The sequence below is a fragment of the Lacerta agilis genome, chromosome 12 (genome assembly GCF_009819535.1).
Source record: "Lacerta agilis isolate rLacAgi1 chromosome 12, rLacAgi1.pri, whole genome shotgun sequence".
Lineage (NCBI taxonomy): Eukaryota > Metazoa > Chordata > Lepidosauria > Squamata > Lacertidae > Lacerta > Lacerta agilis.
This window is the reverse complement of record NC_046323.1, coordinates 28,503,976-28,529,727: the sequence shown is the minus strand read 5'-3', so window position 1 is coordinate 28,529,727 and position 25,752 is coordinate 28,503,976. Positions and strand designations below refer to the sequence as shown.

The 25,752-nt window shown below is 41.9% G+C and overlaps 1 protein-coding gene across 3 annotated transcripts in view; it reads left to right on the top strand.

Annotated features, from left to right (window-relative positions):
• NXPH1 (neurexophilin 1) overlaps positions 1-6,415 on the top strand; it is a 174,299-nt gene extending 167,884 nt beyond the window's left edge. For all 3 annotated transcript variants that reach the window (XM_033165666.1, XM_033165667.1, XM_033165668.1), the window contains exon 3: positions 4,367-6,415. In XM_033165666.1, coding sequence (XP_033021557.1) covers positions 4,367-5,128 — 762 coding nt within the window. In that variant the 3' untranslated portion in view covers positions 5,129-6,415. The remainder of the gene's footprint in view (positions 1-4,366) is intronic.
• The last annotated feature ends 19,337 nt before the right edge of the window (positions 6,416-25,752 follow it).

Sequence of the window (25,752 nt, the reverse complement as noted above, 5' to 3'; positions counted from 1 at the left end):
TGTCTTCTTAATATGCCCTTGGGCAAATTATGCCTCAGTCGAAACACTGGTCAAAAAAACAGACTATCGAACAGCGATATTTCATTATTGACGAAACATGGGTCACCAAGTGAAAGAGCTGCTAGATCACCTTGGTTTCAGTAATTATTTTCGGAAACTCTTTCGAAACTGGCTGCCACCCTGATCCTGAATCATTCATAGCGGATCACCAGGTGAATAATGGCAGCCTCCAGGGGGGACTCACACGCAGCCTGCTGTATCATGGGCAAATCACAATGCCCTTGCAATCAGTTATTACTAGAAATTGTTAGGGTCCCCCTCATATGTATAGGCCACTTTTTTCCACCACAAGATGGTTGCAAAGTGGTTTATACAACGATCAACACAGTCATAAAAATGATATGACGTTTTCAACACAAACAAAAAGCACAGGTGAAAACAGCCTTCAGTAGACGGGCTTAGTGAAACCCACTTAAAATGTCTGCTGAAATAGAAAAGTCTCTTGTCGAGCACTTGAAATCCAGTAGGGAGGGGTACTGCCTGATCTAAGCTGGAGAAGAAGAAGAAGAAGAAGAAGAAGAAGAAGAAGAAGAAGAAGAAGAAGAAGAAGAAGAAGAAGAAGAAGAAGCCTAGTATCTTACAAGGCAGGATTTGGAAACTTTCCCTCCTAGTGATAGACAAGTCTCATTTGGTGCTCACTTGAAGGCAGAGAAGGAGGAAAGAGGCAGTGGTGAGGTCACCATGGTGCAAACTAACCAGCAGAGTCATTTTTTTTTTAAAAAAAATGCCATTTTATGAAATATAAGAAGAAAAATAAAAGAGACTAGTGACAGACTTGGGGCTCTTCAATTTCAGCAGTGACCTGTGTGATGCTAAAATTTGGTGTGTCCCCAGCTTCTCGCCCTCTGTTCTACAGCATTGCTGAGGCCCCCCTGCAGCACAGCATCCAATGCAGCTGAACTGGTCAAGCTACCCTCAAACTGCCTCTGAAGAAAAAAACAAAATAATAAATAATGAAATTCCTTCCAGTAGCACCTTAGAGACCAACTAAGTTTGTTCTTGGTATGAGCTTTCGTGTGCATGCACACTTCTACCTGTAACTGCCTCTGAAGAGACATGGACCCCCTAATCCCCCCTCTCACTAACCTTTCCTCCAGTGAGGGCATGGATAGCATGGGTAACAATCCAAATTAAAAACAATATCACTCTAACCCATCACACTTTTGACATTGCTGAACATTGAAAGAGAAAGAGGTCTGCTTTTTTTCTTTTTTTTGCAGCGGGATCCATTGCATACCATCAGGAAGTGTAGTTCCAGTCAGAGCATTTTCGAAACCTTCATCTTATAACTGGGAGCTTGTTTGCACAAAGCATAAAACGAGTTACTGTTAAAATTAGCTTGCTAGGACTCCATCCTAGAACAGAAGAGACTTTGTTGCTTAATCCTGTGGTGCGCAACACATTCAAACAGATGGCTTAGAAATGAGATTGAAGACAAAAGACCAAATATGTGCTGGGGGTGGCAGAATTCACTGGCTAGCAGAAATCCCTGGGTCCCCCCCCCCTTACAATTGCTGGGAATGGGATAGGGAACAGAGGCTAGTTAACTGCCCAGGTTCATATTCTGCTGACAAATTCATGCGAGATTGGCACATTTTCTCCCCTTTTTAAGCCACCTTCCTCCTAATTTGCTCTTGCTCCCAATATGCCGCTTAAGAATTATATTCTAAGTCTTCCCCCCTCTCTCGGTGACATCTTCATTGCTGCTTCATTAACTGGTGCACCATCAGTGCATTTCATTACAGCCTCTCTCCTCGCTCACTGTGCTGATCTCAAACACAGATACAAACCAGCTATCAAATGCTAGGCGGTATTTATCTTCCCTGCAATTCAAAAGAAGAGGAAATTGGCTAAATCATCCCAGGGGCAAACATACCCATATTTGTCTCTTCCCATCTTCCTGCGCTCTTCAGCAGCTGGGAAGGATATTTAGTTAGGATGGTTGTAGGTGGTTTTTTATATTTTATTTTAAGGATTACAGATTTTGAGGGGGTCCACACAGCAGAGTATCCCTTTTGGAAAGAGAAATCTGATGTAAAGCAATTCTCAATGAAGCAGCCAGCTAAAAAAACTGGGGGATGCTAGAAAAGGGAAAGCACTCCCTGTCTGCTTCCAAAATGCCTTGGCATTTGCATAGAGTAGGAATCTTCAGATTTTTTTCCTCCCTTTTCTTTTAGTGGAGAGAGAAGTTGGTTGGAGTGGCAAGCAAGTGCCATTGTGCTCAGGTTTTGCTTGTGGGCTTCCCAAGGGCATCTGGCAGCCCACTGCCAGATCAAAGTGCTGGACTAGAAGGAGCTGTGTTCGGATCCAGCACGGCTCTTCTTGTGTTTTGATCAATTTCTACTAGTAATGATGACTATGACGTGGGTGGCGCTCTGGTCTAAACCACTGAACCCCTTGGGCTTGCTGATTGGAAGGATGGCAGTTCAAATCCCCGTGATGGGGTAAGCTCCTGCTGCTCTGTCCCAACTCCTGTCAACCTAGCAGTTTGAAAGCACAACAGTGCAAGTAGATAAATAGGTACCACTGCGGCCGGAAGGTAAACGGGGTTTGCGTCACAGTGTTGCGTTACGCCAGAAGCAGTTTAGTCATGCTGGCTACATGACCTGGAAAGCTGTCTGTGGACAAATGCCGGCTCCCTCAGCCTGAATCAAGATGAGTGCCACAACCTCATAGTCGCCTTTGACTGGACCTAACTGTCCATGGTTCCTTTACCGTTACCTTTTTACTATGATATATTGGGGAGTTTTTAATGTCTGGTGCTTTATTATGTTTATATATGTGTTGGAAGCCATCCAGAGTGACTGGGGCAACTCAGCCAGATGGGTGGGATATAAAACAAAACACAACAACAACAACAACAACAACAACAACGCATTGTAGGCAGTGTATCTCTGCATGCTTATTGTAGGGAAGTGCAAGAGGGGACAGCAAGTTTCTGAACTGTTTTTTTTAAGCCCCCATGGAAATTAATTTTTGCATGCAATTTCCCATAATATTTTGTGTGTTATTTTACAAAAATAATATGTGCATTTTAAGGCAAACTTTACACTTGGATTTGCATTTTTCTGTGCCTTATTTGGCTGGAGAACTGCACTGCAAAATTCAAAGAAGTGTTGTGGTTTGAAGGCTGGCTATGTTTCGGTTCACATATTCTTTGGGGAAGTGCAAATTAGGTAGGTTTATCTTTAAATGTGAACTGAATGGAATTTCTCCCTCATCCCTAAATGACCTGATGCATATGTTCTTGTGTCCTTAAGATAACAGGAGGGGATGGCAACTCAAAACTCCAATGATTACACCTTCCCAATTCCCCAGGTCCTTTGAATGTGCAGGCTCAGTCTGCAGCATCGGTTTCTGATTCCTAAAAACAATGATTAATATTATACTGAGCCACTGTGAAATTTTTGGAAGTAACAGTTGAGCCGTGGTGCTGTGAATGAATTGCCTTGGTATGAACTGCATCTTTCACGACCTAAATAAAATAATTTTCTTCTTCTTGTGGGTTCAGGTGTCGATTTGCTTCCCCTTTCAGATGTTATTGTGGCAAGCATGTTTTTTTTCTGGTCCTATAAGTGAGAAGGGGGGAAAAGGGGGGAAAACGTTTACAAATAATAAATTTATTTCATAGGCAAGGTGAGGTCAAGGACTTGACAAACACCCAGTTCAGTTGATAATCTAACGGTTCTGTATTATGGTTTAGATCATGGGCAATCCTTGAGGTGGAACACAACTCTCAACACGCCTGTGAGTTACCTGTGATCTAAGCAGCGGATTACAATATTGTTGTCTAAACTGGGCCAATGAGTTGTGGGGTGAAGTGAGGGAAGTCAGGTGAAGGCTTTGCTAAAGTGTTTTAACGAGGGTAAGGAGATGATTGGCTTGAAGAAAAGAAAGCTGAAAGCTTTCTAAAGATGGATTTGGAAAGATCAGTAGTGTGTGTGAGTGTATCCCAGTGTTTTTCAACCACTGTTCCGCGGCACACTAGTGTGCCGCGAGATGTTGCCTGGTGTGCCGTGGGAAAAATTGTGTTTATTTGATTCCTATTCAAGAGAATTACTTTATATATAGTCAATATAGGCACAGAGTTAAATTTTTTAACATTTTCTAATGGTGGTGTGCCTCGTGATTTTTTTTTCATAAAACAAGTGTGCCCTTGCCCAAAAAAGGTTGAAAAACACTGATGTATCCCACGTAGAAGAAATGCATAAAGGGAAAAATGCATTGCATTCTTTTTTTGAAATCTACATAGCACTTAAACACATATTCCTACCTAAACATATATTTTCCTTTATTTTACTTTCAGGTCACATGCGCAAATCTAACCAGTGGTGGAAAATCAGAACTTCTAAAATCAGGTGGTTCCAAATCCACGCTAAAGCACATATGGACAGAGAGTAGCAAAGACTTATCCATCAGCCGGCTGCTATCACAGACTTTCCATGGCAAAGAGAACGATACGGATTTGAGCCTGCGGTATGATGCCCCAGAAACATATTCTGAGCAAGATCTCTGGGACTGGCTGAGGAACTCCACGGACCTTCAAGAGCCTCGCCCCAGAGCAAAGAGACGGCCCATTGTCAAGACTGGGAAGTTTAAGAAAATGTTTGGCTGGGGCGATTTTCATTCCAACATCAAGACAGTCAAGTTAAACCTGTTGATAACTGGGAAAATAGTGGATCATGGCAATGGGACGTTTAGCGTTTACTTCAGGCATAATTCCACTGGCCAAGGGAATGTATCTGTGAGCTTGGTGCCCCCGACTAAAATTGTGGAGTTTGACTTGGCACAACAGACAGTGATTGATGCCAAAGATTCCAAGTCCTTTAACTGCCGCATTGAGTACGAGAAGGTTGACAAAGCCACCAAGAACACCCTCTGCAACTACGACCCTTCAAAAACATGTTATCAGGAGCAGACCCAAAGTCACGTCTCCTGGCTCTGCTCCAAACCGTTTAAAGTAATCTGTATTTACATTTCCTTTTATAGTACAGATTATAAACTAGTACAGAAGGTGTGCCCCGATTACAACTACCACAGTGACACGCCTTACTTCCCTTCAGGTTGAAGTGGGCCGCGCCTCTGAGACTGGATCCTGTGGAGTAAATAAATACACAAATAAAATAATGCTAATTTTAAACAAAAATATGGGAAAAAATATGAAAAAGGTCACACGACAGGGCTGTTACCTCAAAGAAGAAGGCCACATCTCTTGCCTGGAATGTGTCTACACACTGCTGCTGATGTCAACTGGCTGCAAATATCTTAGCGGAAACCAGTCTAATGTCATTTCTGCCCAGTCAGTTCCATGTATATCAGTCCAGTTGTAAATCACTGTGGATTTTAAATAATACCACACACAATTTCTCTCTCTCTCTCTCTTTCTCTTTCTCCTTCTCCCTCTTTGACGCTTGCAGATCTATCAAGATTCCTGTTAAGAGGGCTTTCATTGTCTGATATATGATGTTTCAGGATAACCTATCATCAAGCAAAAAGGATTAACTAGACAGAGGATGTTTTGTTTTTGTTTTTCCACAGACTGTTATGGAAATCTTCTTTTACGGTCCTGAATACATTATAATCAATAATCCCCATTCATACATTCTATCACTTGGAGTAGCTGTACTGGTAAATAATATTGTAGGAGTAAAATGCTTGTTAAAACAGGGGTTGGGTGGGAAATGTGTGTGTTTAGAGCTCAGTATTCCTCTTTATATGAACACAACAAAGTATATTGACTTTTCTTCAGCACCCAGTGGGCACATTCAAGGTGGTGTTAGGTGGGCCTTTTTTTTGGTGAAGGGAGCCTGTTGAACTAATAAAGATGAGCAAACATTTGGAATTTACATGTGAACAGAAAGGTACGATTTTGTAGTTTGGTGGTCAATACGCAACCGAGATACTCTCCAATCGCCATGTAGGAAGGAGAATGCCTGATAGGTAACATGTAAGTTGTAAGTGGCCATCTTATCTTTATAACACAATATTGTAACAAACAAACAAACAAACAAACAAACAAACAATATCCTAGTCTTCATTTGTATGAATGGTTTGTATTGTACATAGTTTAACCTGTGTTATTTGAGCTGCTTATTAATATTAACTTGTAATTGTCTCTCTGCTTGTTATTGGTTAAAAAACAAGGAAATGAGGAATTCATTTTATCAATGTAGCTGTAAACTCCATTTAAGAAGACAGAATTATGTACAAAGCATTTATTCAGCTAAAGTATTGTTGAAAGCTATACAACTTACAACATTTACAATCTGTCTGTATTTAGATCTTTTGTTTCCAGGTGAAAACAATTGAAATGTACATAAAAAAAATAAAACACTTGAATTCGAGTTTCAATATGCACTCTGTAGATGGTGGTTTACAATAGTGTTGACAGGCAGCTGATACATCCATGATGGTGGCACCTTCAGTCACAAAAGTTGTTCCATCCAGACCAGATTCTTTATCATATTTCGTGGTGATCACTTTTCAATGCAGAAAGAAGTGTACAATTCCTATCTTATTTATCCACAGAACAACTCCATGAACAAGTTAGCTAGAACCCCATGGATACGTTAGATGGAAACCTGATGGGCAGGTTAGCGTGGTGGTGGTAGACCTGTGCATCAGAGAGTTAGGTTATTACCAGTTTCCAATAAAGCAGAGGATATGGGATTTTAAAGGGCAGCATGGGTAGATGTGCGAGTCTCCTGTCTTTTCTTTCCCCCCTCCACGGCTTCTCCCTGGAGTTTTGATGCACCTCCAATATTGGAACTCCTACTTAGGAAAAAACCACACACCCTGAAGCTTCATGTGAAGAAGGCATGTAGGGAATGCTCCCACATTGTCCATGCTGCTTTTTATATTGGTGCCCAGAAACAGGCCTATCTGGTAGTTTCTGACATATGGCCCACACCACTGAAAGATCCAGTTTGCCCCGATTCTCACATGCAATCAGTGGGAAGGGAGCCCTTTGAACATGCAATTCGCTGGAAGTGGCTCCATACTGTTGACATGTTAGTGGAGAGCCACACAGTACATGTGACTTTGGACAGACAACAATACACTGCATGAAATAAAAATAAAATGTGGTTATATGATGAGGGTAGTTGAGCAATACACATGCGCACACACATTCTCATCTATTTATCACATTTGTTTTTCATGCTTCTTTGAAGGAGCTTGCGCTGATATCATGGTTGCCCACTTTTGTATTTACAGCAACCAGATTGTGGGTTGATGGATTGCCCAAAGTCTCCCCATGAGTTTCACAGCTGATTTGAATGTAGGTATCAGGAGCCCAAGTCGACCATTTTAATGCTTACTTAAGATGGAGTTTAGACATATATGCCTTACACTGAGCAGATTCTTGGTTCATCTAGTTCAGTAATAATGTCCTCAAACTGGTGGCCATTTTCTAAGGCCACAATTTCCTCCAGTCCTATTAACTTGAGATCCATTTAACTGATGACGCTACCAGGGATCGAACCTGTGCTCTACCGATGACAAGGAGCCTAGCTTTATCATGCTTAGAATGGTCTGCAGCTCATAGCAATAAATGGAATTTGGGGGGGGGGGAAATACCACCTGTGTATAGTTTGTGCAGTTTATTCATCTCAGATTTATACTGACTTATTTAAGAACAAGAAACAACAACAGGGTTCCACAACAGTATAATTTGTAGCCCAAACACACACACTGACACATGGACACACATACAGCCCAATAGCTTTGAACTCTGGGGAGGAAATGTATTAAAACTGAAACTAGAATACAACAGGTCCTGCTCATTCATGTTGGGGTTGGAGAAGATCTTCCTTTTCTAATATCAGTGGGAGGAATGGAGGGCTCTTATGGACAGATGCACGTTAAGTCCAAACTTGGGTGGCAAAGTGTGCCTTGAAAAATCAAGCCACTAGCAGCCAGTTGACATCAGCATTGAGCTGCAAGTACTCAAAATTTACTTCTGACGGCACACCTTTCCATTGTCTCTCGAGACAGACGGATGCCAACAACTGATGTTTTCATAGACAATGCTATGGAACAGTTATTCACCCACACCCTGACAATATATGGCCCATGACATCATCCAGAAGGAGGGCTTCCCTGATACAAGTTGAGTTGGAATCCCATAAGTACTTCTATTGCTCTGAAGCACAGTCATCCATAGACTTTGACTGACTAGGCAGAGAAGAGAGCAACAGCCCTAGGAGATAGTATCAATTAAGTGATCATGGTATTGCAAACAGAAACCCATTGTTCTAAGAGCTGTTTGAGCGTGCGCACAAACACATGCACTGTATATGTGCATAAGAGAGATGTGTGCCTCTAGTTTTAACCCAGATATGAAACTGTGCCCAGATATCAAAAAGTGAAATTCCAGGCCATTTGGATATTTATTGGAATCTTGTTTTCAACATTTCCTCACAAAGCTTGAAATACTTTCACAACATCAGTACTATAAAAATTATAAAGTGAGGTTTAAAAAATGATTTTAGTAGCCAAACCGAGGCCAATCATGGAGATAGATTTTAGCTTCCTCCCTATTTTATTCCTATGCTACATTCTGAGACTGGTAGATTCCAGACCAAGCAAAATAGACTCCACTCACACCCAAAACATGTCTGGATCTGATTCTATAGATTTTTTTTAAAAAAATGATCTGACTAAAGAGGCTTGTATCTCAGAGGGGAGTAATTCAGGCAGGGGATATGCTATCTGCGAATCAAATGTGCTCATTATTTCCCCTTCCAAATGCATTTGCATGATTAGACAAATCATATTTTTCTGGACATAATAATCTGCTTGTTGATGTTATTTTTGTAGCAATTGTCTTGCCCTGTGTTGGAATTCAATTAGCAAAAGTGGTGTACTAATAAGTTTTTTAAAATAATGTATATTTATTTTTCATTTTGCTTGTCTGGTTCTTTGCTGCAGTTTCAGTTATTTTAAAATATAGTTTCCCTTGCTTAGACTTTTGCATAGTCATTTGGTCATCAGAACTGCAAATCTGAAGTCTCCAGTATAACTAAATTGGACAAGAGAATTTATAAGTCCTGAATAAAATGATGGATTGAGTATAGACACTTTTTGCATTCAAGAACCCACTATAAAGTCCTCTCTCTTGTGAACTCTGATTCTGGATGCTTTTCAAGTTAAATATACAGATGCAAAATCCCTGCATTTTATATTGGTCTTAGACTCATACAGCAACAGAACTAGAATGGACCAAAATATCATCTTGACGCTCCAAGGATTGGCTAATCTTCACTTTGTCAACAATCATGCAACCTTAACATTTTCTAATTTGTGACATAAATACCTTTTCATATCTCTATAGACTTGCTTCATATTGTTCCAAATTGTATTTCTGAAAGAGAATAAAAAGATGGGTGTCTGTATTGGAATGATCATCAACACTAACCCTTTGCTTTGAGTTTCCATTCTTCTTGCAGCCCAATCCGAATCATATTTCCTTGAATGTAAATTGTGTACTGAGTTCAACAGGACTTACTTTGTACTAGAGCTTCTTGAGGTTGCCATGTCATACTCTTTCAGAATGTTTAGATCACTGATCAAGTGCAGGAGACCTTACCAAATATTTCATGTAAATCCTAACACAATCTAGCATGCTTGTTTTTCAGCATAGCCTTAAGAAATTTATGATTTGTAATACTTTAGAGCCATGACTAGAAATCCATGGATTTGGGTAGACTTCCTTGTTCCAAATATTGTGTTTGTTAAAAGCAAATAGAAGTAGAGGACTGATGCTGCAACATATACCCACTGTCATTTCTTAGCTGTGTTCTTTCTTTCCCATGATGTTATTTGTATTATCTCACCATGTCACAGAATTAAAGTTCTCCGTTGGGTTCATAATATTGCCATGTGTTACGTGCTAAATATTTTCTTGAGTGTTCATTGTAATTGATGGCATGAGCCTCTGTATCTTTTTGAGTATGTAGACTTGTGTTATATAGTCATAATCAGAGGCCCATGTTACCACTATAGCCTAATGCTCATTATAGTAAATGAAAAATATTATGAACTTTTTTCCAGATAGCTTATATACCAGCAGAATTACAGTGCGGAAGAGAAAGAAGTATAGAGGATTCAAATCTTGAACACACCATAGACATAAATCTACTCAGTTATACTCGCCATTCCTTGTATAATATGAAGGCAACTGATATGTGAACATTGCTTGTCTTTCCAGAATAAATAAAACAATGTTTTGCAGAAGACTTGTTACTTCTGTTCCTTTTTTATATATATAAGTAATCAACATGCAAAGGATGTAGTTCTTGTGACAAAAATATCAATGGATTTACAAAATCTGTTACCCTCACATAACATAAACATATTCCATTTTCTGGTGTGTTCAACCTCATTTGAACATTTATCAAGTCATTCTTCTCAAACCACATTTTTCAGCAACAGGTGTACCTGTGTAGAACTATTGGTAAACCTGTTGAATTGCTGCTTCCTGCAGAGACAGTTACTGCTTTCCTGCTACAGTTGTATTGTGCATTGAAATCACTATGATTTGCTATATCTGGGGTAGGTAACAAGTTCCATAGATTCATTGCAAGCAATGGCCTTTGAACATGGCCACCAAGAAGTAATCCAGAACAAGATAATATGTCCACTAGCCGGTGCTTCATGTATTCAAAAAAGAAAAATAAAATAAGAAAGAAAGAAAAAAGTCAAGGTAGCCTATGAGTTTTTAAAAAATCCATGACTTACATAAAATACATCTAAAATGATACTTTTTAAAGTTTATATTTGTATTGTGTGTGTCATAGATTTATATTTAACCTGAATTTTTTTTAATAGACTGATCTATCAATCCATGCTGCACCAGTATCAGTGCTCATGTAACTTTACAAAGTATTGCAAGACAGAATTTTTTCCTGAAGAATGGGAAAGCAGAGAAAACAGAAGAGGTTACACATATACAGGCAACCCTTCTCAGCATGGTAGCTTGTAAAAAACACACTCTAACCAAGTGAAGAAACAGTAAACCATAAATCACACATTGAGCCAGACTTTACCATGCCCTCCCACACTTGCATTGTTTATGAGTGGCAGCAAGAATTTGTTAACTCTTAATGAATCACACAGCTGGAACATACAGACGACTCTAGGGTTGCGGTGCTCATCTCGCTTTATTGGCCGAGGGAGCCGGCGTACAGCTTCCAGGTCATGTGGCCAGCATGAGATTTAAACAATCACTACATCAGCTGGTCATTGTAGCTCAGGAACATTTGGAGGGCCATAGGTTCCCCATCCCTGCACTCAATGGTTAGATCACAGGTAGCCAACATGGCAACCTCCAGATGTTGTTGGAGGCCAGCTCCCATCATCCTTGATGCTATACAGGCTGATGGGGGTTAGAACCAACAGCATCTGGACGGCGCCATACCTCAAGGACCACCTCTCCCCATATGAACCTACTCAGACCCTGTGATCCTCATCTGAGGCCCTTCTTTGTGCGCCTCCTCCACGAGAGGTATGGAGGGCAGCAACGCAAGAACAACCCTTTTCTGTAGTAGTACCCCGCTTGTGGAATACTCTCTCCAGGAAGGCTTGCCTGGCACTCTCATTATAAGTCTTTAGGAAAAAACATTCCTCTTCTCACAGGCCTTTGGCTAATTAAACAATCTACGGCCTTTTAAACTCAGGGAGAGGGGGTATTTTCTTCTTCTTCTTCTTCTTCTTCTTCTTCTTCTTCTTCTTCTTCTTCTTCTTCTTCTTCTTCTTCTTCTTGTTATGGCATGTATCTTTGTGTTTTTATATTGTAACCTGCCCTGTGATCTTAGGGTGAAGGGTGGTATATAAATTTTAATAATGATAAAACAACAACAACAACAACAACAACAACAACAACAACAACAACAACAACAACAACAACACACCTGAGACATTTGCCAGTCCAACATGGCTTGAGGGGTTCAGGGGGTGGGTCTCGGGCTTGGCACATATGATTGTGTGAACCCCAGACTGGCAAGGTCACATTCTGCTTGTCAAGTCACATATGCAAAGTCTTTGCAGCAAGGAGAGAGTTGTTCTCAATGCTTTGTTATGAAGCTGCCTTTAGGTATGACCTGGGTTGTGGGGGAGGAATCTTTCCTCTTGCTATAGGGAAATTCCTGCCTGGACTATAATTTGATTGACTTTATTGATTGCTTTCATTTTTATATAACATTTCCTCCCTATTCTGTGTTGCAAGTCTTGTTTGTGGGCATGTTGGCAATAAACATACCCGTGATGTGTCTATGAGTTATCTAGGTAAAAATGTCAGATACATTAACAGTGTAATAATCCTAGATGCATGTCTGCTCAGACCTATCTCCCACTGAGTTCGATGGGCTTTAATTCTAGGTGTGCGTGGGATTGCAGCCTAAATGTGTACCCACCCTCCTTCGATACAGCAGTATGGCTTGTCCCGGAAAGATTTAGTAAGACGGGTACTTAGGAAAGATGGTAGCAATGCAGAGAGCCCAAGGACAGGTTTGTTGCCCAGCCTGCATCCCCTCTACACCCATGATTGACTGGTGCTCCATCTTTTCATCATTGGCAACATTGTATTTCCAACATCTCCTGGCAATGTTATGCATTAATGGACCAGTGGGATAGCTCTTATCCAATAGACATGGTAGTGGTGGGAAATGTCAAATAAGTGAACTGTCATTCAATGGATACAGAATGTAACATCATTGGGTTTGTGACTGCTCTTAAGTAAAAAAAAAAATGCTACCTTTCTTTAAATGCTCCACGAGGTGTTTCAATGAGCTTTGGATGAGGGTTTGAGCCAAAACAGGGAATAAATGCAACCATTTAAAAATAAACCCCTTTTACTCTATCATTTTTCTTTCGAATTATAGAATATTGTTTATGTACCTTGTTGTCCCTCATGGAACGCACTTTGATGCACCTGATATGCGAAATTCACATGTGGGACTGTGGGAATCTGCTGGAGACATACACAGAGATGGTGGATAATATATCAGGTCATGAGGCTTTAAATAATATGCACGCTTAGCTAGTCCTAAGAACAAAAAAAATATACATATTTATTGCTGCACTGTGAAACTCTTTCCCCTAGATACCTTTCTTCAAATAGATGATTGTTTATTATGAACATACTTGCCTTGGCATTCCAAATAGCACCTTTTTGTTCATATTTATGAGAGATAGAGATCTATGTTAGGAAGACAGAAATAGAATATACGGCTGAAAAGCTGTTTTGTCACCCAAGTCCCTTAGCAAACTCCCTCTCCGTGTGATGATCATTAAAAGAGAAATAATGATTTACTTCCAAAAGGAAAAAGCGAACCCACTGAATATAAATTCAAAAGCTTTGCCCAAGTGTTTATTACTGTGAGAGTTCCTGCTATCGCATACAGCCTCTGCCCATTTTCTCACTGCAGTCTGCACCCCACATACTTCCTTCTGGAAGTTTTTTTCTGGACTGGGGGTCCACGGGGCTTTGGTGAGGAAGAGGGGCAGGGAATGATCCTAGCACAAATACAGAATTGCATACAACCCCATCTCTCTCTCTCTCACTCTGCCCCCAGGAAGGGCAGCAGCTTAGGCAAGCTGTTTAAGTAGTAGCAAAACAGCAGACATGTGTAAGAGGCTCCCAACTTTTTGCTATGAAAAGCAGTCACAGGAGGATGCAAGTGGGGGCATAGGAACAGTGGTGTAGGCAGGGCACCCTTGGGGATGCCACCTCTTCAGTTTCTACAGGCCAAGGCAGCTGCTTAAGCCACCTCATTGGCAGGCAGGCCCTAATATGTGTGCGATTTACTTGCTATCCTGATGTCTTTCAAGTAAGCTAAACCTCTAATCAAAGAGTTGGGAACCTCAGGCATGCAGCCCTTCACTCCTCTCTCATTGACCTTCAGGACTCTCCTATGTCCCACCCCTGTGAAGTGGCTACACTTCACATCTTCCTTGAATACTTTTTCTTGGCAAGAATGTGTCCATTGATAATGTCACTCGCTTACCTGGACAGGGGATAGAGAGAGATGTGTGTAGTAGCACCTAGCCTACTGTGCAAAGGTAATATTTACACCTGTTGCTCTGCCCACTCTTGACTCTGGCCCCACCCCCCACCACTGGGACATGACAACCACCCCCACTAGAAAGTTGCACGGAAGGTGTTCAAAGGGGTTCCTCATCTCTGAGCTAACCTATCTTGTTCCACAGGCTCTTTTGGCCTCCCACATGGCATGCAACACAGTACAAGATGCTGTTTCTTCACAACATGCCCCATTAGGTACTGTGTTGAAAGGAGGTTTGTGTGTCTCACTTTTCAGAATCCAGCTAAGGAGAACCTCCACCCAACTCACAGAGGGCCGATTATGCATTAGATTTGGGAGGCTGAATCCATCCACTCCAAGTGGGTCTAGACCAGAGATGGAGAACCTGTGGCCCTCAAGATGTTGGACTCCAGCTCCCATCAGCCTCAGCCAGCATAGCCCATGGTCAGGTATGATGGGAGCTGGAGCAACAGCTGGAGAGCCACAGATTCCCCATTCTTTGTCTAGAGCAGGTATGTTGATTACGGGGCACCCCTGGTCGATCCTGGTCGATCGCGTGATCCTTATCATCTTTGGCTCTCCCTCCCCCCAAAAAGCTCAACAATGGTTAATCCAATGGGTAGATCACTGCCAGTTTTTTAATAGTGGGAGTAGGGCTTGCCTAGGGCTTGCCGATCAGAAGGTTGGCGGTTTGAATCCCCGCGACAGGGTGAGCTCCCGTTGCTTGGTCCCAGCTCCTGCCCACCTTGCAGTTTGAAAGCACGTCAAAAGTGCAAGTAGATAAATAGGTACCGTTCAGGCGGTAAGGTAAATGCTGTTTCCGTGTGCTGCTCTGGTTCGCCAGAAGCGGCTTTGTCATGCTGGCCACATGGCCCGGAAGCTGTATGCCGGCTGCCCCGGCCAATAACACGAGATGAGCGCCGCAACCCCAGAGTCGGACACGACTGGACCTAATGGTCAGGGGTCCCTTTACCTTTATAGTAGGGATATCTTGAGTCTTCCAATTCTTGGCTAGTAAAAATCTCGCAGCTGTTGTGGCATACAGAAAGAAAGTAATGTCCTTCTTGGGAATTTCTTCCCCTATTATTCCCAGTGAAAAGGCTTCTGGTTTCTTTATAAAAGTGTCTTTCAACACTTTTTTCTTCTCATTATAAATCTTTTCCCAGAAGTCTTTTCCTTTGGGGCAAGTGACACTAATTTTCACTTAGCTTGTTTTTGTTTTACTTTGGTTTCCTTCAATAGACTATGGTTTGCCTCATGTCTGAAGTGCCTGTGCCTATTAACTTTTTCACTGCATTTGCTCTCTGGTATGGATTGGACACCTTGGTCTTTGTTGAGCTGATAGGAGTCCAACTTTTCGACAAAAGCCCAACTTACAAGACACTTCACTGCTACTTTTAAGTGAACTAGATATTTATTTATTATCTCCAGGACCGTTTTCTAGAAAAAGAGGTGCCAGAACTCACCTTGTTTTCTTATAATGGCAATAGTGCCCACCTGAGAGGTGCCTGAACTGAGTTCCGGCGAGTTCCAGCTGAAAAAGAAGCCCTGATATGCATATGAACTGACCTGGACCCTGCAATCATAATCTAAGGCCTATTGTATTGTATTGTATTGTATTGTATTGTATTGTATTGTATTGTATTGTATTGTATTGTATTGGTTTATATACTGCCCTTCATCGTAAGATCTGAAGGCAGTTCACAAAACCCTTATTAGTGGGTCTCCTCCGTGAGAGGTCTGGAGGGTGGCAACACAAAAGTGGGCCTTTTCTATGGTGGCTCCCCGCTTGTGGAATGCTCTCCCTAGGCAGGCTTGCCTGGTGCTTTTGTCCCCTATTGTTGTTGTTGTTCAGTCGTTCATTCGTGTCCGACTCTTCATGACCCCATGGACCAGAGCACGCCAGGCACCCCTATCCTTCACTGCCTCTCGCAGTTTGGCCAAACTCATGTTAGTAGCTTGGAGAACACTGTCCAACCATCTCATCCTCTGTCGCCCCCTTCTCCTTGTGCCCTCCATCTTTCCCAACATCAGGGTCTTTTCTAGGGAGTCTAGAAAATAGTCCCCTCAGCAAAAAGCAAAAAAACAAAAACAAAAACCATTCCTCTTCTCTCAGGCCTTTGGCTAATTAAACAATCTATTGCCTTTTAAACTGTGGGGGTTATTTTGATTGTTATTATGGTATGCATTTTTGTGTTGCTATATTGTAAACTGTCCTGTGATCTTTGGGTGAAGGATGGTATAGATAATAAACAAACAAACAAATAAATAATAGTAATAGTATTTATTTTCAATTAAAGGCATCTGATTTCAATATCATTCTTAGGAATGAAACCCAAATCCAGACCTTCAGTATGAGTTAAGCTGCTGATGCAAGCTGTATTTCTTTTTCATTTGAGAGATATTGGTGATGTGCTTAGCAATTAATAAGAGCAACCCTGCAGCTGACAATACACATTCATTTCAACAACTTATTTAGTCATTTAGTGCAACAGACCAGCGTGGTCTCAAATAGCGCCACCTGGTGACTTCGAAGACATTTTCTAGGCTATGAAGGGATATAGAAAGTGAAGTGTATGCCATTTCCTGCCCTATCCTAGCACCTCTGATTTAGCCCACGAGTACTCAAATACGCTATACTATACTTTGAGAAAGAGAGAGAGAGAAAAAAAATCATATACCTGCTATCAGACACGCTATCTTTATTTACGATGACAGACAGAAGCTGCATGAATGGATAAGCAACTCCTATATCTATGAACTGCTGGACAGTTATGGTTCACTGCGAGCTTGAGTTATATTTGGGCAATTTGGCACATATCATGTAGAAAACGCAGTAAACTGCTCGCTCATGATTTTGCTGAGATTTTTGCGAAGCTGTCATTCTTATTTTCTGCCTTCACTCGACTGAGATTAAACATCTCGTCTATTCCCTTCTCCATCCTTCTGCAACCACTGCTGCTAAATTTCTAGATGTGCTTGGGGAGTCGAAATCAACATAATAGCTACAAATTCCCCCATCCTGTGGGTTTGTCTAGACAACTGCAAGTGATTTTAAACAAAATGAAATGATTTTTTTTTGGGGGGGGGAGTAAAGCCTGATCAAGACAGGAGGTTGCTTATTGTGTATTTCACAACGTCTCTGTTTTTAATAGGATCAGAACAGACTGTCAGCAAAGGAATATACTGCCCATTGATAAAAGTGTTGTTAGCTTTCCTACAGATTACTTATGACGGTAATCTTTCCTCTCCTTTTCCTTTCCTTTTCTTTCTTTCTTTCTTTTTTTTTTGCTTCCAGCTTTTCTCTTTGCACTGAAAATCATCTTTACAAAACACATTGCAGTTCATTTCACACTGTGTTAATTGTGTAACACACTGTAACTATTACCTCTACCAGTCACAATTGCTTGTCTAATGGAAAATGATGAATTTAACAAGGAATTATGAGATCTGTTTGATCCTGGAATGAACATGTGGCTAATGATGCCTGTTGGTTGAAACACACTTCTCTTATGACATTTTTTTTTAAAGGAACTGAACAGGAGAAATATAAAATAAATCGGAACAGCAACTGCCCATTTTCAACTTAGTGAAAAAATGTTTCCAAGGCAGGTCGACTTAGAGCCAATTCAAACATTCAGGGGAAAGCATATGGTACAACCAACCCAAGCCTGGACTACCACAACATGCATGTAAGGATGGCCTTTTTCCAAGTTCTCCCACATCACAATATCCCCTGTGTGGCATTTAATTCGACAACAGCAGCTCATTGATTTTAGAATTGTAATTCTAAGGTCTCCCAAATCCACCTCTATGATTTCTGAGCTGCTAAACAAATCCTTCAGCAGGCAGAGAGGATGAGACCTCTGTCAGCAAAATCTACTATGACATCCAATCAGCCACGCACTGTGAGACGGTGGAGGGAAGGGCTATAGTTCAGTAGCAGTACATATTTTACATGCAGAAAGTCCCAGGCTCAATCTTGGCAGATTGATGTGGGTGGAGACGATCCTTCAAGTATACTGGGCTGAGGCCATTTAGGGCAGGGGTCGGCAAAGTTTTTGTGGCTTGGGCTGGCTCATGGTCCCGCAGATGCCATGGTGGGTCAGAGTGCTATTTCCGATGCTCCTTCTGGTGCAGAGGAGGTGTGTGCAGCTTCTCATTGGCTGCAGGAGCTTTCTGCAGCCAATGGGAAGCCGGCCAGCGTTGCAGAAGGTAGTCCCCTCTCTGCTCCGTGCCGGTTTAGCATGGCACACAGGAACCAACCGACTGGACAGTGGGGGTCCCCAAGTGGGCAGCAGGGGTCCATGGGCTGGTTAAATGACCCCCATGGATTGCTTGTGGCCCATGGACCTTAGGTTGCTGGCCCCTGGTTTAGGGCTTTAAAGGGCAGCACCAACATTTTGAATTGTGCTCAGAAACGTACTGGCAGCCAATGTAGGTCTTTCAGGACTGGTGTTATATTGTCTCAACAGCCACTCTCTTAGATTAAGGTGTACCAGGCTTGCGTGTTGAGCATACTGCTTTATAGACGTGAGTCGTGGGCAACTTACACCCGCCATGAGCAGTGCCTCAATGCCTTCCATATGCGATGTGTCAGGAAGATATTGGACACCACACAGTAGGACAGGGTCTGAAACAAAGATGTGCTCTCCCAAGCCCACATTCCCAGCATGTTCACACTCCTGTCTCAGCGAGGAGCTGGCTTCAAGCGCTTGGCCTGTTGGCAGACCAACTCTGCATTACAAAGATGTCTGCAAATGTGACATGAAGACTGGCAATATTAACACCACCATTTGGGAGACAGACAGTCAAGTTGTGTGTCCACAGAAGTGACCAGAGGAGGAATGACCACTGGGATGAGTAGTGCAGAGAAAATAAACACCATGGTGCACCTGTAGCAGCAAAATTGCACTCATTCATCTGCTCCATCTGCAAGCAAACATGTCTCTACCACCACAGCAGGGTCTGTACCGCTCCAACAGTTTACCACCTTCATCAGGTGGATATTTTAGTTCTAATAACTAGTTCTTATCCACCTGATGAAGTTATTAGAACTAAAATATCCACCTGATGAAGTTAAACAACAGATCGACAGAGCCAGACTGATACCCAGAGAGAACTTGCTGCAAGACAGACCCAAAAAAGAAAATAACAGAACACCACTAGTCATCACATACAGCTCCCAAGTTAAAACAGTACAACGCATCATCAGAGATCTACAACCTCTCCTAGACAATGACAGTTCTCTTTCTCAAGCTCTGGGAGGAAGACCCTTCATCGCATACAAACAGCCACCCAATCTCAAACAGCTCCTCACCCACAATAATACAAAAACAGGACTCAACATGGACACTGGTACCAGAGCCTGCAATAAACCCAGATGCCAACTTTGCTGCCACATAAACCCGGATAACACCATTACTGGTCCCAACAACATCAAACACACCATCTCAGGACTATTTAATTGCTCATCTTCCAACATTGTGTATGCAATCAAATGCCAACAGTGCCCTTCAGCTCTCTATATTGGACAAACAGGCCAAACCCTACGCCAAAGGATAAATGGACATAAATCTGATATCAGGAATCACAAGACAGAGAAACCAGTAGGAGAACACTTCAATCTCCCAGGACATTCTATAAAAGATCTCAAAGTAGCTGTCTTAATACAAAGAAATTTCAGAAATAGACTGGAAAGAGAAGTGGCTGAATTGCAACTAATCACCAAACTTAAAACCATGGAGAAACCTGGTTTGAACAAAGACATTGGATTCTTATCTCATTATACATAACAAAGCCATCTTTAGCCATCTCACCCCTTGCCTTCCCTGCAAGACTAATTGCAGCCGTTTAGAGTCGTCAACAGGTTTTCCACACTTATCAGCCTATCACCCATTCCCACCACCCTTCTGAGTAATACCCCTCCCCACTCCCCCACTATATTTAAGGATCTGGTGACTTCTGTTTCAGTGTATCTGAAGAAGTGTGCATGCACACGAAAGCTCATACCAGGAACAAACTCAGTTGGTCTCTAAGGTGCTACTAGAAAGAATTTTCGACATTTATTTTATGTCATTTCATAAAATTCATACACCCCTTGATGTGTAAGGGGGGGAAAACTTCAAATGTTGTCTTGTGGAAGCTGATCTCAAGAGGTTAAACCTGTGAACAGCTTGCCCGTTATATGTACAATTTGTATATTTCTATCTTAAGCTCTCAGGCAGTGGATCCACCTGCAAATCTCTTGTGTTGGATGTCTGATAGCACGTGGGTGCTAGTAGATTGACAGAATTGGATACAACCCAAACTGCTTCATCTTAAATCCATTAGAATTGAACCCGGAGCCTCTACTAACAGTCAGTCATAGTAACAGCAACAAGGATTCTTCAACTACCAAGGCTCCTTCTTTCCTGGGATGCAATGGTGGTAGAGGAGCTAGAAGGCATTGGCTCAGGACTCTTCACATGGTTTCTACAGTGTGAGGGGAGAATGACTGAAATGGACTGCCTTCTTTGAGTGGAGTTTACTATGTTCAGTAACAGCCTCCTTCCTCACAGTCCTTTATTGGAAGAGCTGCCTGGTCCCAGTACAGTTTAAATATTATTATTTTTAACCCTTAAGATTGGAGAGCAGGACTTTTCAAATTGCCTTTAACATTTTGCAGCTGGGCAGTTGACTGAATAGACACAGAGGTCACATCGTAACAACAACAACAACAACAACAACAACAACAACAACAACAACAATACCCCAGCCATTCTGGGCGGCTCCCAACAGAATATTAAAAACACGATAAAACATCAAACATTAAAAACTTCCCTGAAGAGGGCTGCCTTCAGATGTCTTCTAAAAGTCAGATAGGAATATAGGAATCTGGCTTATACCATATCATACTATCAGTCCATCTGTCTCAACGTTATTATTGAGATTTATTATTTTCATTATGTCAGACTAGGGTCTCTCCTAGCCCTACCTGAAGATCCTGGGGACTGAACCTGGAATCTTCTGCATGCAAAAGTGTTATGTCCCTTCCCTACTATGGTGAAATGTATTTCTATTTCAAAATTTGCATAAATTAGTATATGTAGAGTTTATGCCATCTGAAACACCTCTTTTGTCCTCATTTTTGTTGACATGTATTCTTGTTTTCCACATCGCAATGGTGGCCACTTTCTTCCTCACACAATAACAGCCATATTTTCTTTAACCAACTGATGGTGCAAGGGGTCCTCATGGCAGGGTCACCTTCAGTTAGTGTCATACAATGAAATTAGATGCTCAATAGTTGTGAGACTATTATGTCATTGACTAAATATAAAAGGCAGAGCTTAATCCATCAAAGGAAACTTTTTCATTCTATCTGAAATTGGTATTGTTGTGGAATTTGAATCTCATTGACTGCATTGGACTTGGGATTCATTTCTTCAGAGAGAACGCTGGGAAAAATATCATTTCAATGCTTAATAGAATTTTTTGTGATAGTTTTGATTTCCCCCTCCCTTTTGTGACATTGTTATTTATTTAGCTTATATGATGGAACACTGATAAATTGGACTCCGCTCATATTCTTCATTACCTTGAGTTGAATTACAATGTTTAAATCTCACAGCGAGTGCAAGCAAAACTGAAGAGATTACATCTTTTGATAAGATTAGAAGCCCCTCATGTAAGTTAATATTAAAATTGACTCCGAATATAATCAAGGATTTGTCCAGCTATCTTTAATTGATCTGCTATAGAAGGATAGAGCAAAGGCAGACGGCATAGCAGTAACATGACAAATCAAAGGAATAATGTAAAATGAAGCAGTAAAACAAAATGACATTTGTGCCTATCATATTATATGTTGGCTCACCTGGAGAGAAGAGATTGCTTGTTGTTATTGAATGCTGAACTGAAACAATAACTTCCCAGAGCAACTTATCCTGGGTTAAAGAAAGATTAGCTTCTAGCCTGATCCTTCTACGCTGCTACAACAAAGCCGAGAAATGGATGCTGAGACAAGGGTCAAAAACTCAATGCCCAATGGCAGCTGATTCATTAGGGCAAATGAGGCACTGCCCCCATGAACCTTAGTCTGCCCTTACCCAGACCTCACCTGCCTGTTTTCCAACTTACAGCTGGTCCAGGAGGGAGCCCTGGATGTCTGCTTCCTCATCATAAATCTCAGTGTTGCCTTTGCTGAGCTCATGTTCTACAAAGAAAGCCAGTGTGGTGTAGTGGTTAAGAGCAGTGGACTTGTAATCTGGTGAACCGGGTTCGTGTCCCCGCTCCTCCACTCGTGGCTGCTGGGTGACCTTGGGCTAGTCACACGTCTCTGAATTCTCTCAGCCCCACTCACCTCACAGAGTGTTTGTTGTGGGGGAGGAAGGGAAAGGAGAATGTCAGTCGCTTTGAGAGTCCTTTGGGTAGTGATGAAGCGGGATATCAAGTCCAAACTCTTCTTCTTCATGGGGGAAGAAGATGAAGACAAAACTAGATCCAGTTGGCTCTGCCTGTCATTGGCTCTGGTCCCACCTACTGTTGTTTCCCCTGCCTTCTTCTCTCCCAGTTCCAACTGGCACCAAGCATCACTGACTCAACCTTTCACCACATAATTGGAGGAAGCCTCGTAGCCCAACCCAGGGCCAGATGTTCTTTTGTCAAACATTAAATTGCTTGTTCTACAGGAAAGAATTGTGTCCAGTTTTCATCTGTGGAACTCCCTTCCACTCAAGGTTCACCTGGCTCCATTTCTGATTATTTCAAAATGAATATAAAATCTGGTTTCGCCCCCTCCGCTTTTAACTGATGCTATTTATTATATTTTATATTTTACGGTTATGATTTTCATTTTACTGACATTTTACAATTTGGATCCCGAATGCTATGTCAAGACTGCACTTTTAGTTAATTATGACACATTACTCTCTTTTTGATGATATAAAGAAAATAAAATTAAAGAAAGAAAGTTAAAACATGTTCAGCTGCAGCATAATTTCCTTGAGCTTGAGCTGGAAGGGGGATGGAGAGCTCTCTCTGTGCTTATGTAGAAACCTCCAACGTTTGCATGGCTAGAATGCAGTCTAGGGTACAAAGGCAAAAGTCACATCCATTGGGCTGTCCACATTGGCATCTTTCCCTGCTAACAACTGGTCTGCATCCCCCGGAAGGTTTAAAGGGTTTAAAAAGTTTACCCACCACTCATTCCTCACACCTGCCCATTCTAACATTAATACATGAGTATCTGGAAAGGTTGCTGAGGTACAATAAGACCATGTTTTGGCGCCAGCTATTACAAGCAGCTATTCTGAGGACAATACCTGAACTCACTTTAACCTCTCATTTATTAACACCTCCAAGAGGAAGAATCAGAGGTTGAAAGAAGCTGCAACCTTTTATTTCCATATTTTATCCAGGGATCAACTGAACTTGTAAATGCTCATGATATAAGTCCACATGGACATGGCAATGATGAAACATTGGCTCATGTTTTACTATTTTGCTCTTTCTACAGAGATAAAGAGCTCATCACAGCATTATTAGTATTAGTATTAGTAATAATAAGAATAAGAATAAGAATATCACCTCCTCCAAGGCATTCAGTTGAATGTGATCTGATTTCTTCATGTGAAGCTGGTGACAATAAAATGTATAGTGACTGCCATTAAAAGAAGGGCCACAATGATGCTCTGAGTTTTAAACAGTATAAATTTTAATTTGATTTGTCAATTATTTGCTCAGTTGCCTTTATATATGTTGGTACTTCATACATAAACAGCAATGGTGGTAGCCCATCAAAAGATATCTATGTGCCTTCTATCCATCTACCTAAACTGATGCAATAGATCTTTCATGTGCACTCATGAAATTCTCCCATTTTGTGCATGAGTCCTGACAATGCTGATGCACATGTCCCACTAGATTATAACCTGCACATGAGATGAAGACAGGGCTTAAAAATACCATTTGGGATTCTTCCACATGCCATTACAGTTTCCTTTTAAAATCTTTTTTTATTAGAAGCCAAATTATTGAAATTTCACTATACTGAAGCAAACAGCATTCAAACCACTAATTATCAAAATATTGTGGATGCCTCAATATCATTTAGATGAATATGGTTCTACGGCAATTTGTCTCTTAGAATTATCATTATCGCCACATCTGACTATGAAGTTCATCACCATTTTTTTGCTTTTAAATAGCTCCACTCATCTTCTTTGTGTTAATTTAGCACTTTCCCATTGTTCATTCTAAGGATTGATGGAGTATTTTGAGATGCAACTACATGGAAATTGTCGTTTTGAATTGTCATATCAATGCCAGATGTCATTTCACATTTATTTTATTACTGAAAGGGTGGAATGAACAGCCATTTAAGTCAAAACAAGCTTAAAATTGTTGGTTCGTTTGGGACTGTCAATCAGAAGAGTATTTCTGTCCTCCCCCCATTTGCTCCAGCACTATTTCTGGAAAGATGCAGACAGTTAGAACTGAAGCTCAGTTTGATATATGAAAGGAAAAATGACCACCATGGGACAAACTGATGACTAAGGGTTGTAGCCAGCTAAGTTCTGCTCAGAGTAGATTCATTGAAAGACATAGACCTAAGCATGTCTGTTAGTTTCAAATGGTCTTCTCTGAATAGAACTACAGGGGTACCTCTAGTTACAAATTTAATTCGTTCCGGAGGTCCGTTCTTAACCTGAAACTGTTCTTAACTAGAGGCGTGCTTTTGCTAATGGGGCCTCTTGCTGCCACTGCGCAGCCAGCACACGATTTCCATTCTCATCCTGGGGCGAAGTTCTCAACTCGAGGTAACTCTTCCAGGTTAGCAGAGTTTGTAACCTGAAGCCTTTGTAACCTGAGGCGTTTGTAACCCGAGGTACCACTGTAGTTCTGGAAACAGAGGCGGGTTTGGGGTAACAAGACTGGTTCAGCCATACCGGGCGCTGTGCTACAGGGGGCGCCACAACAATGATGTAGAATGGAGCACAGGAGGTGGGGAGAGGCACAGAATTTTAGCATAACACAGGGCGCCACTGAAATTTGAAAGTCTGCCACTGCTGGATTTAAATGAGCACTTAGCAGTGATCTAAAGTACCAGTTAGCATGCGTTAAAGTTGGAGGACGACAACAAAGACTGATAGTATGTGCTTGCAGGACCAGTGCTAGGGCTTCTTGTGCCCTAGGCGAACCATCTTCTGTCACCCCCTACCCCCCCGCCAAAGCCTGCTCTAGCGGGAGGGTGGAGAGGCAAGCAGCAGTTTCTCCGCTGTAGTGGAGAGCTGCTGCTCACCCGCCCCGCTGCCCGCCCCCCGCCAAAGCCTGCTTTAGCGGGAGGTGGGAGGGTGGAGAGGCAAGCAGCAGTTTCTCCGCTGTAGCAGAGAAGCTGCTGCTCGCCCGTCCCATCCCCCGCCAAAGCCTGCTTTAGCGGGAGCCGGGGGGTGGTGTAGGGGGCAAGCAGCACCTCTCTGCTACAGGGGAGAAGCTGCTGCTAGCCCGTCCTGCCCAAGCCTGGCCAGCGCCCCCTCCATTTTGGCACCCTAGGCAATTGCCTAGTTCTCCTAAATGGACGCACCGGCCCTGTGTGCTGGTTCCAGTGACAACCAAAGATAATTGGCTGCTTTAAGCAAAACCCCAGACACTACCTCCCCTTGTATGG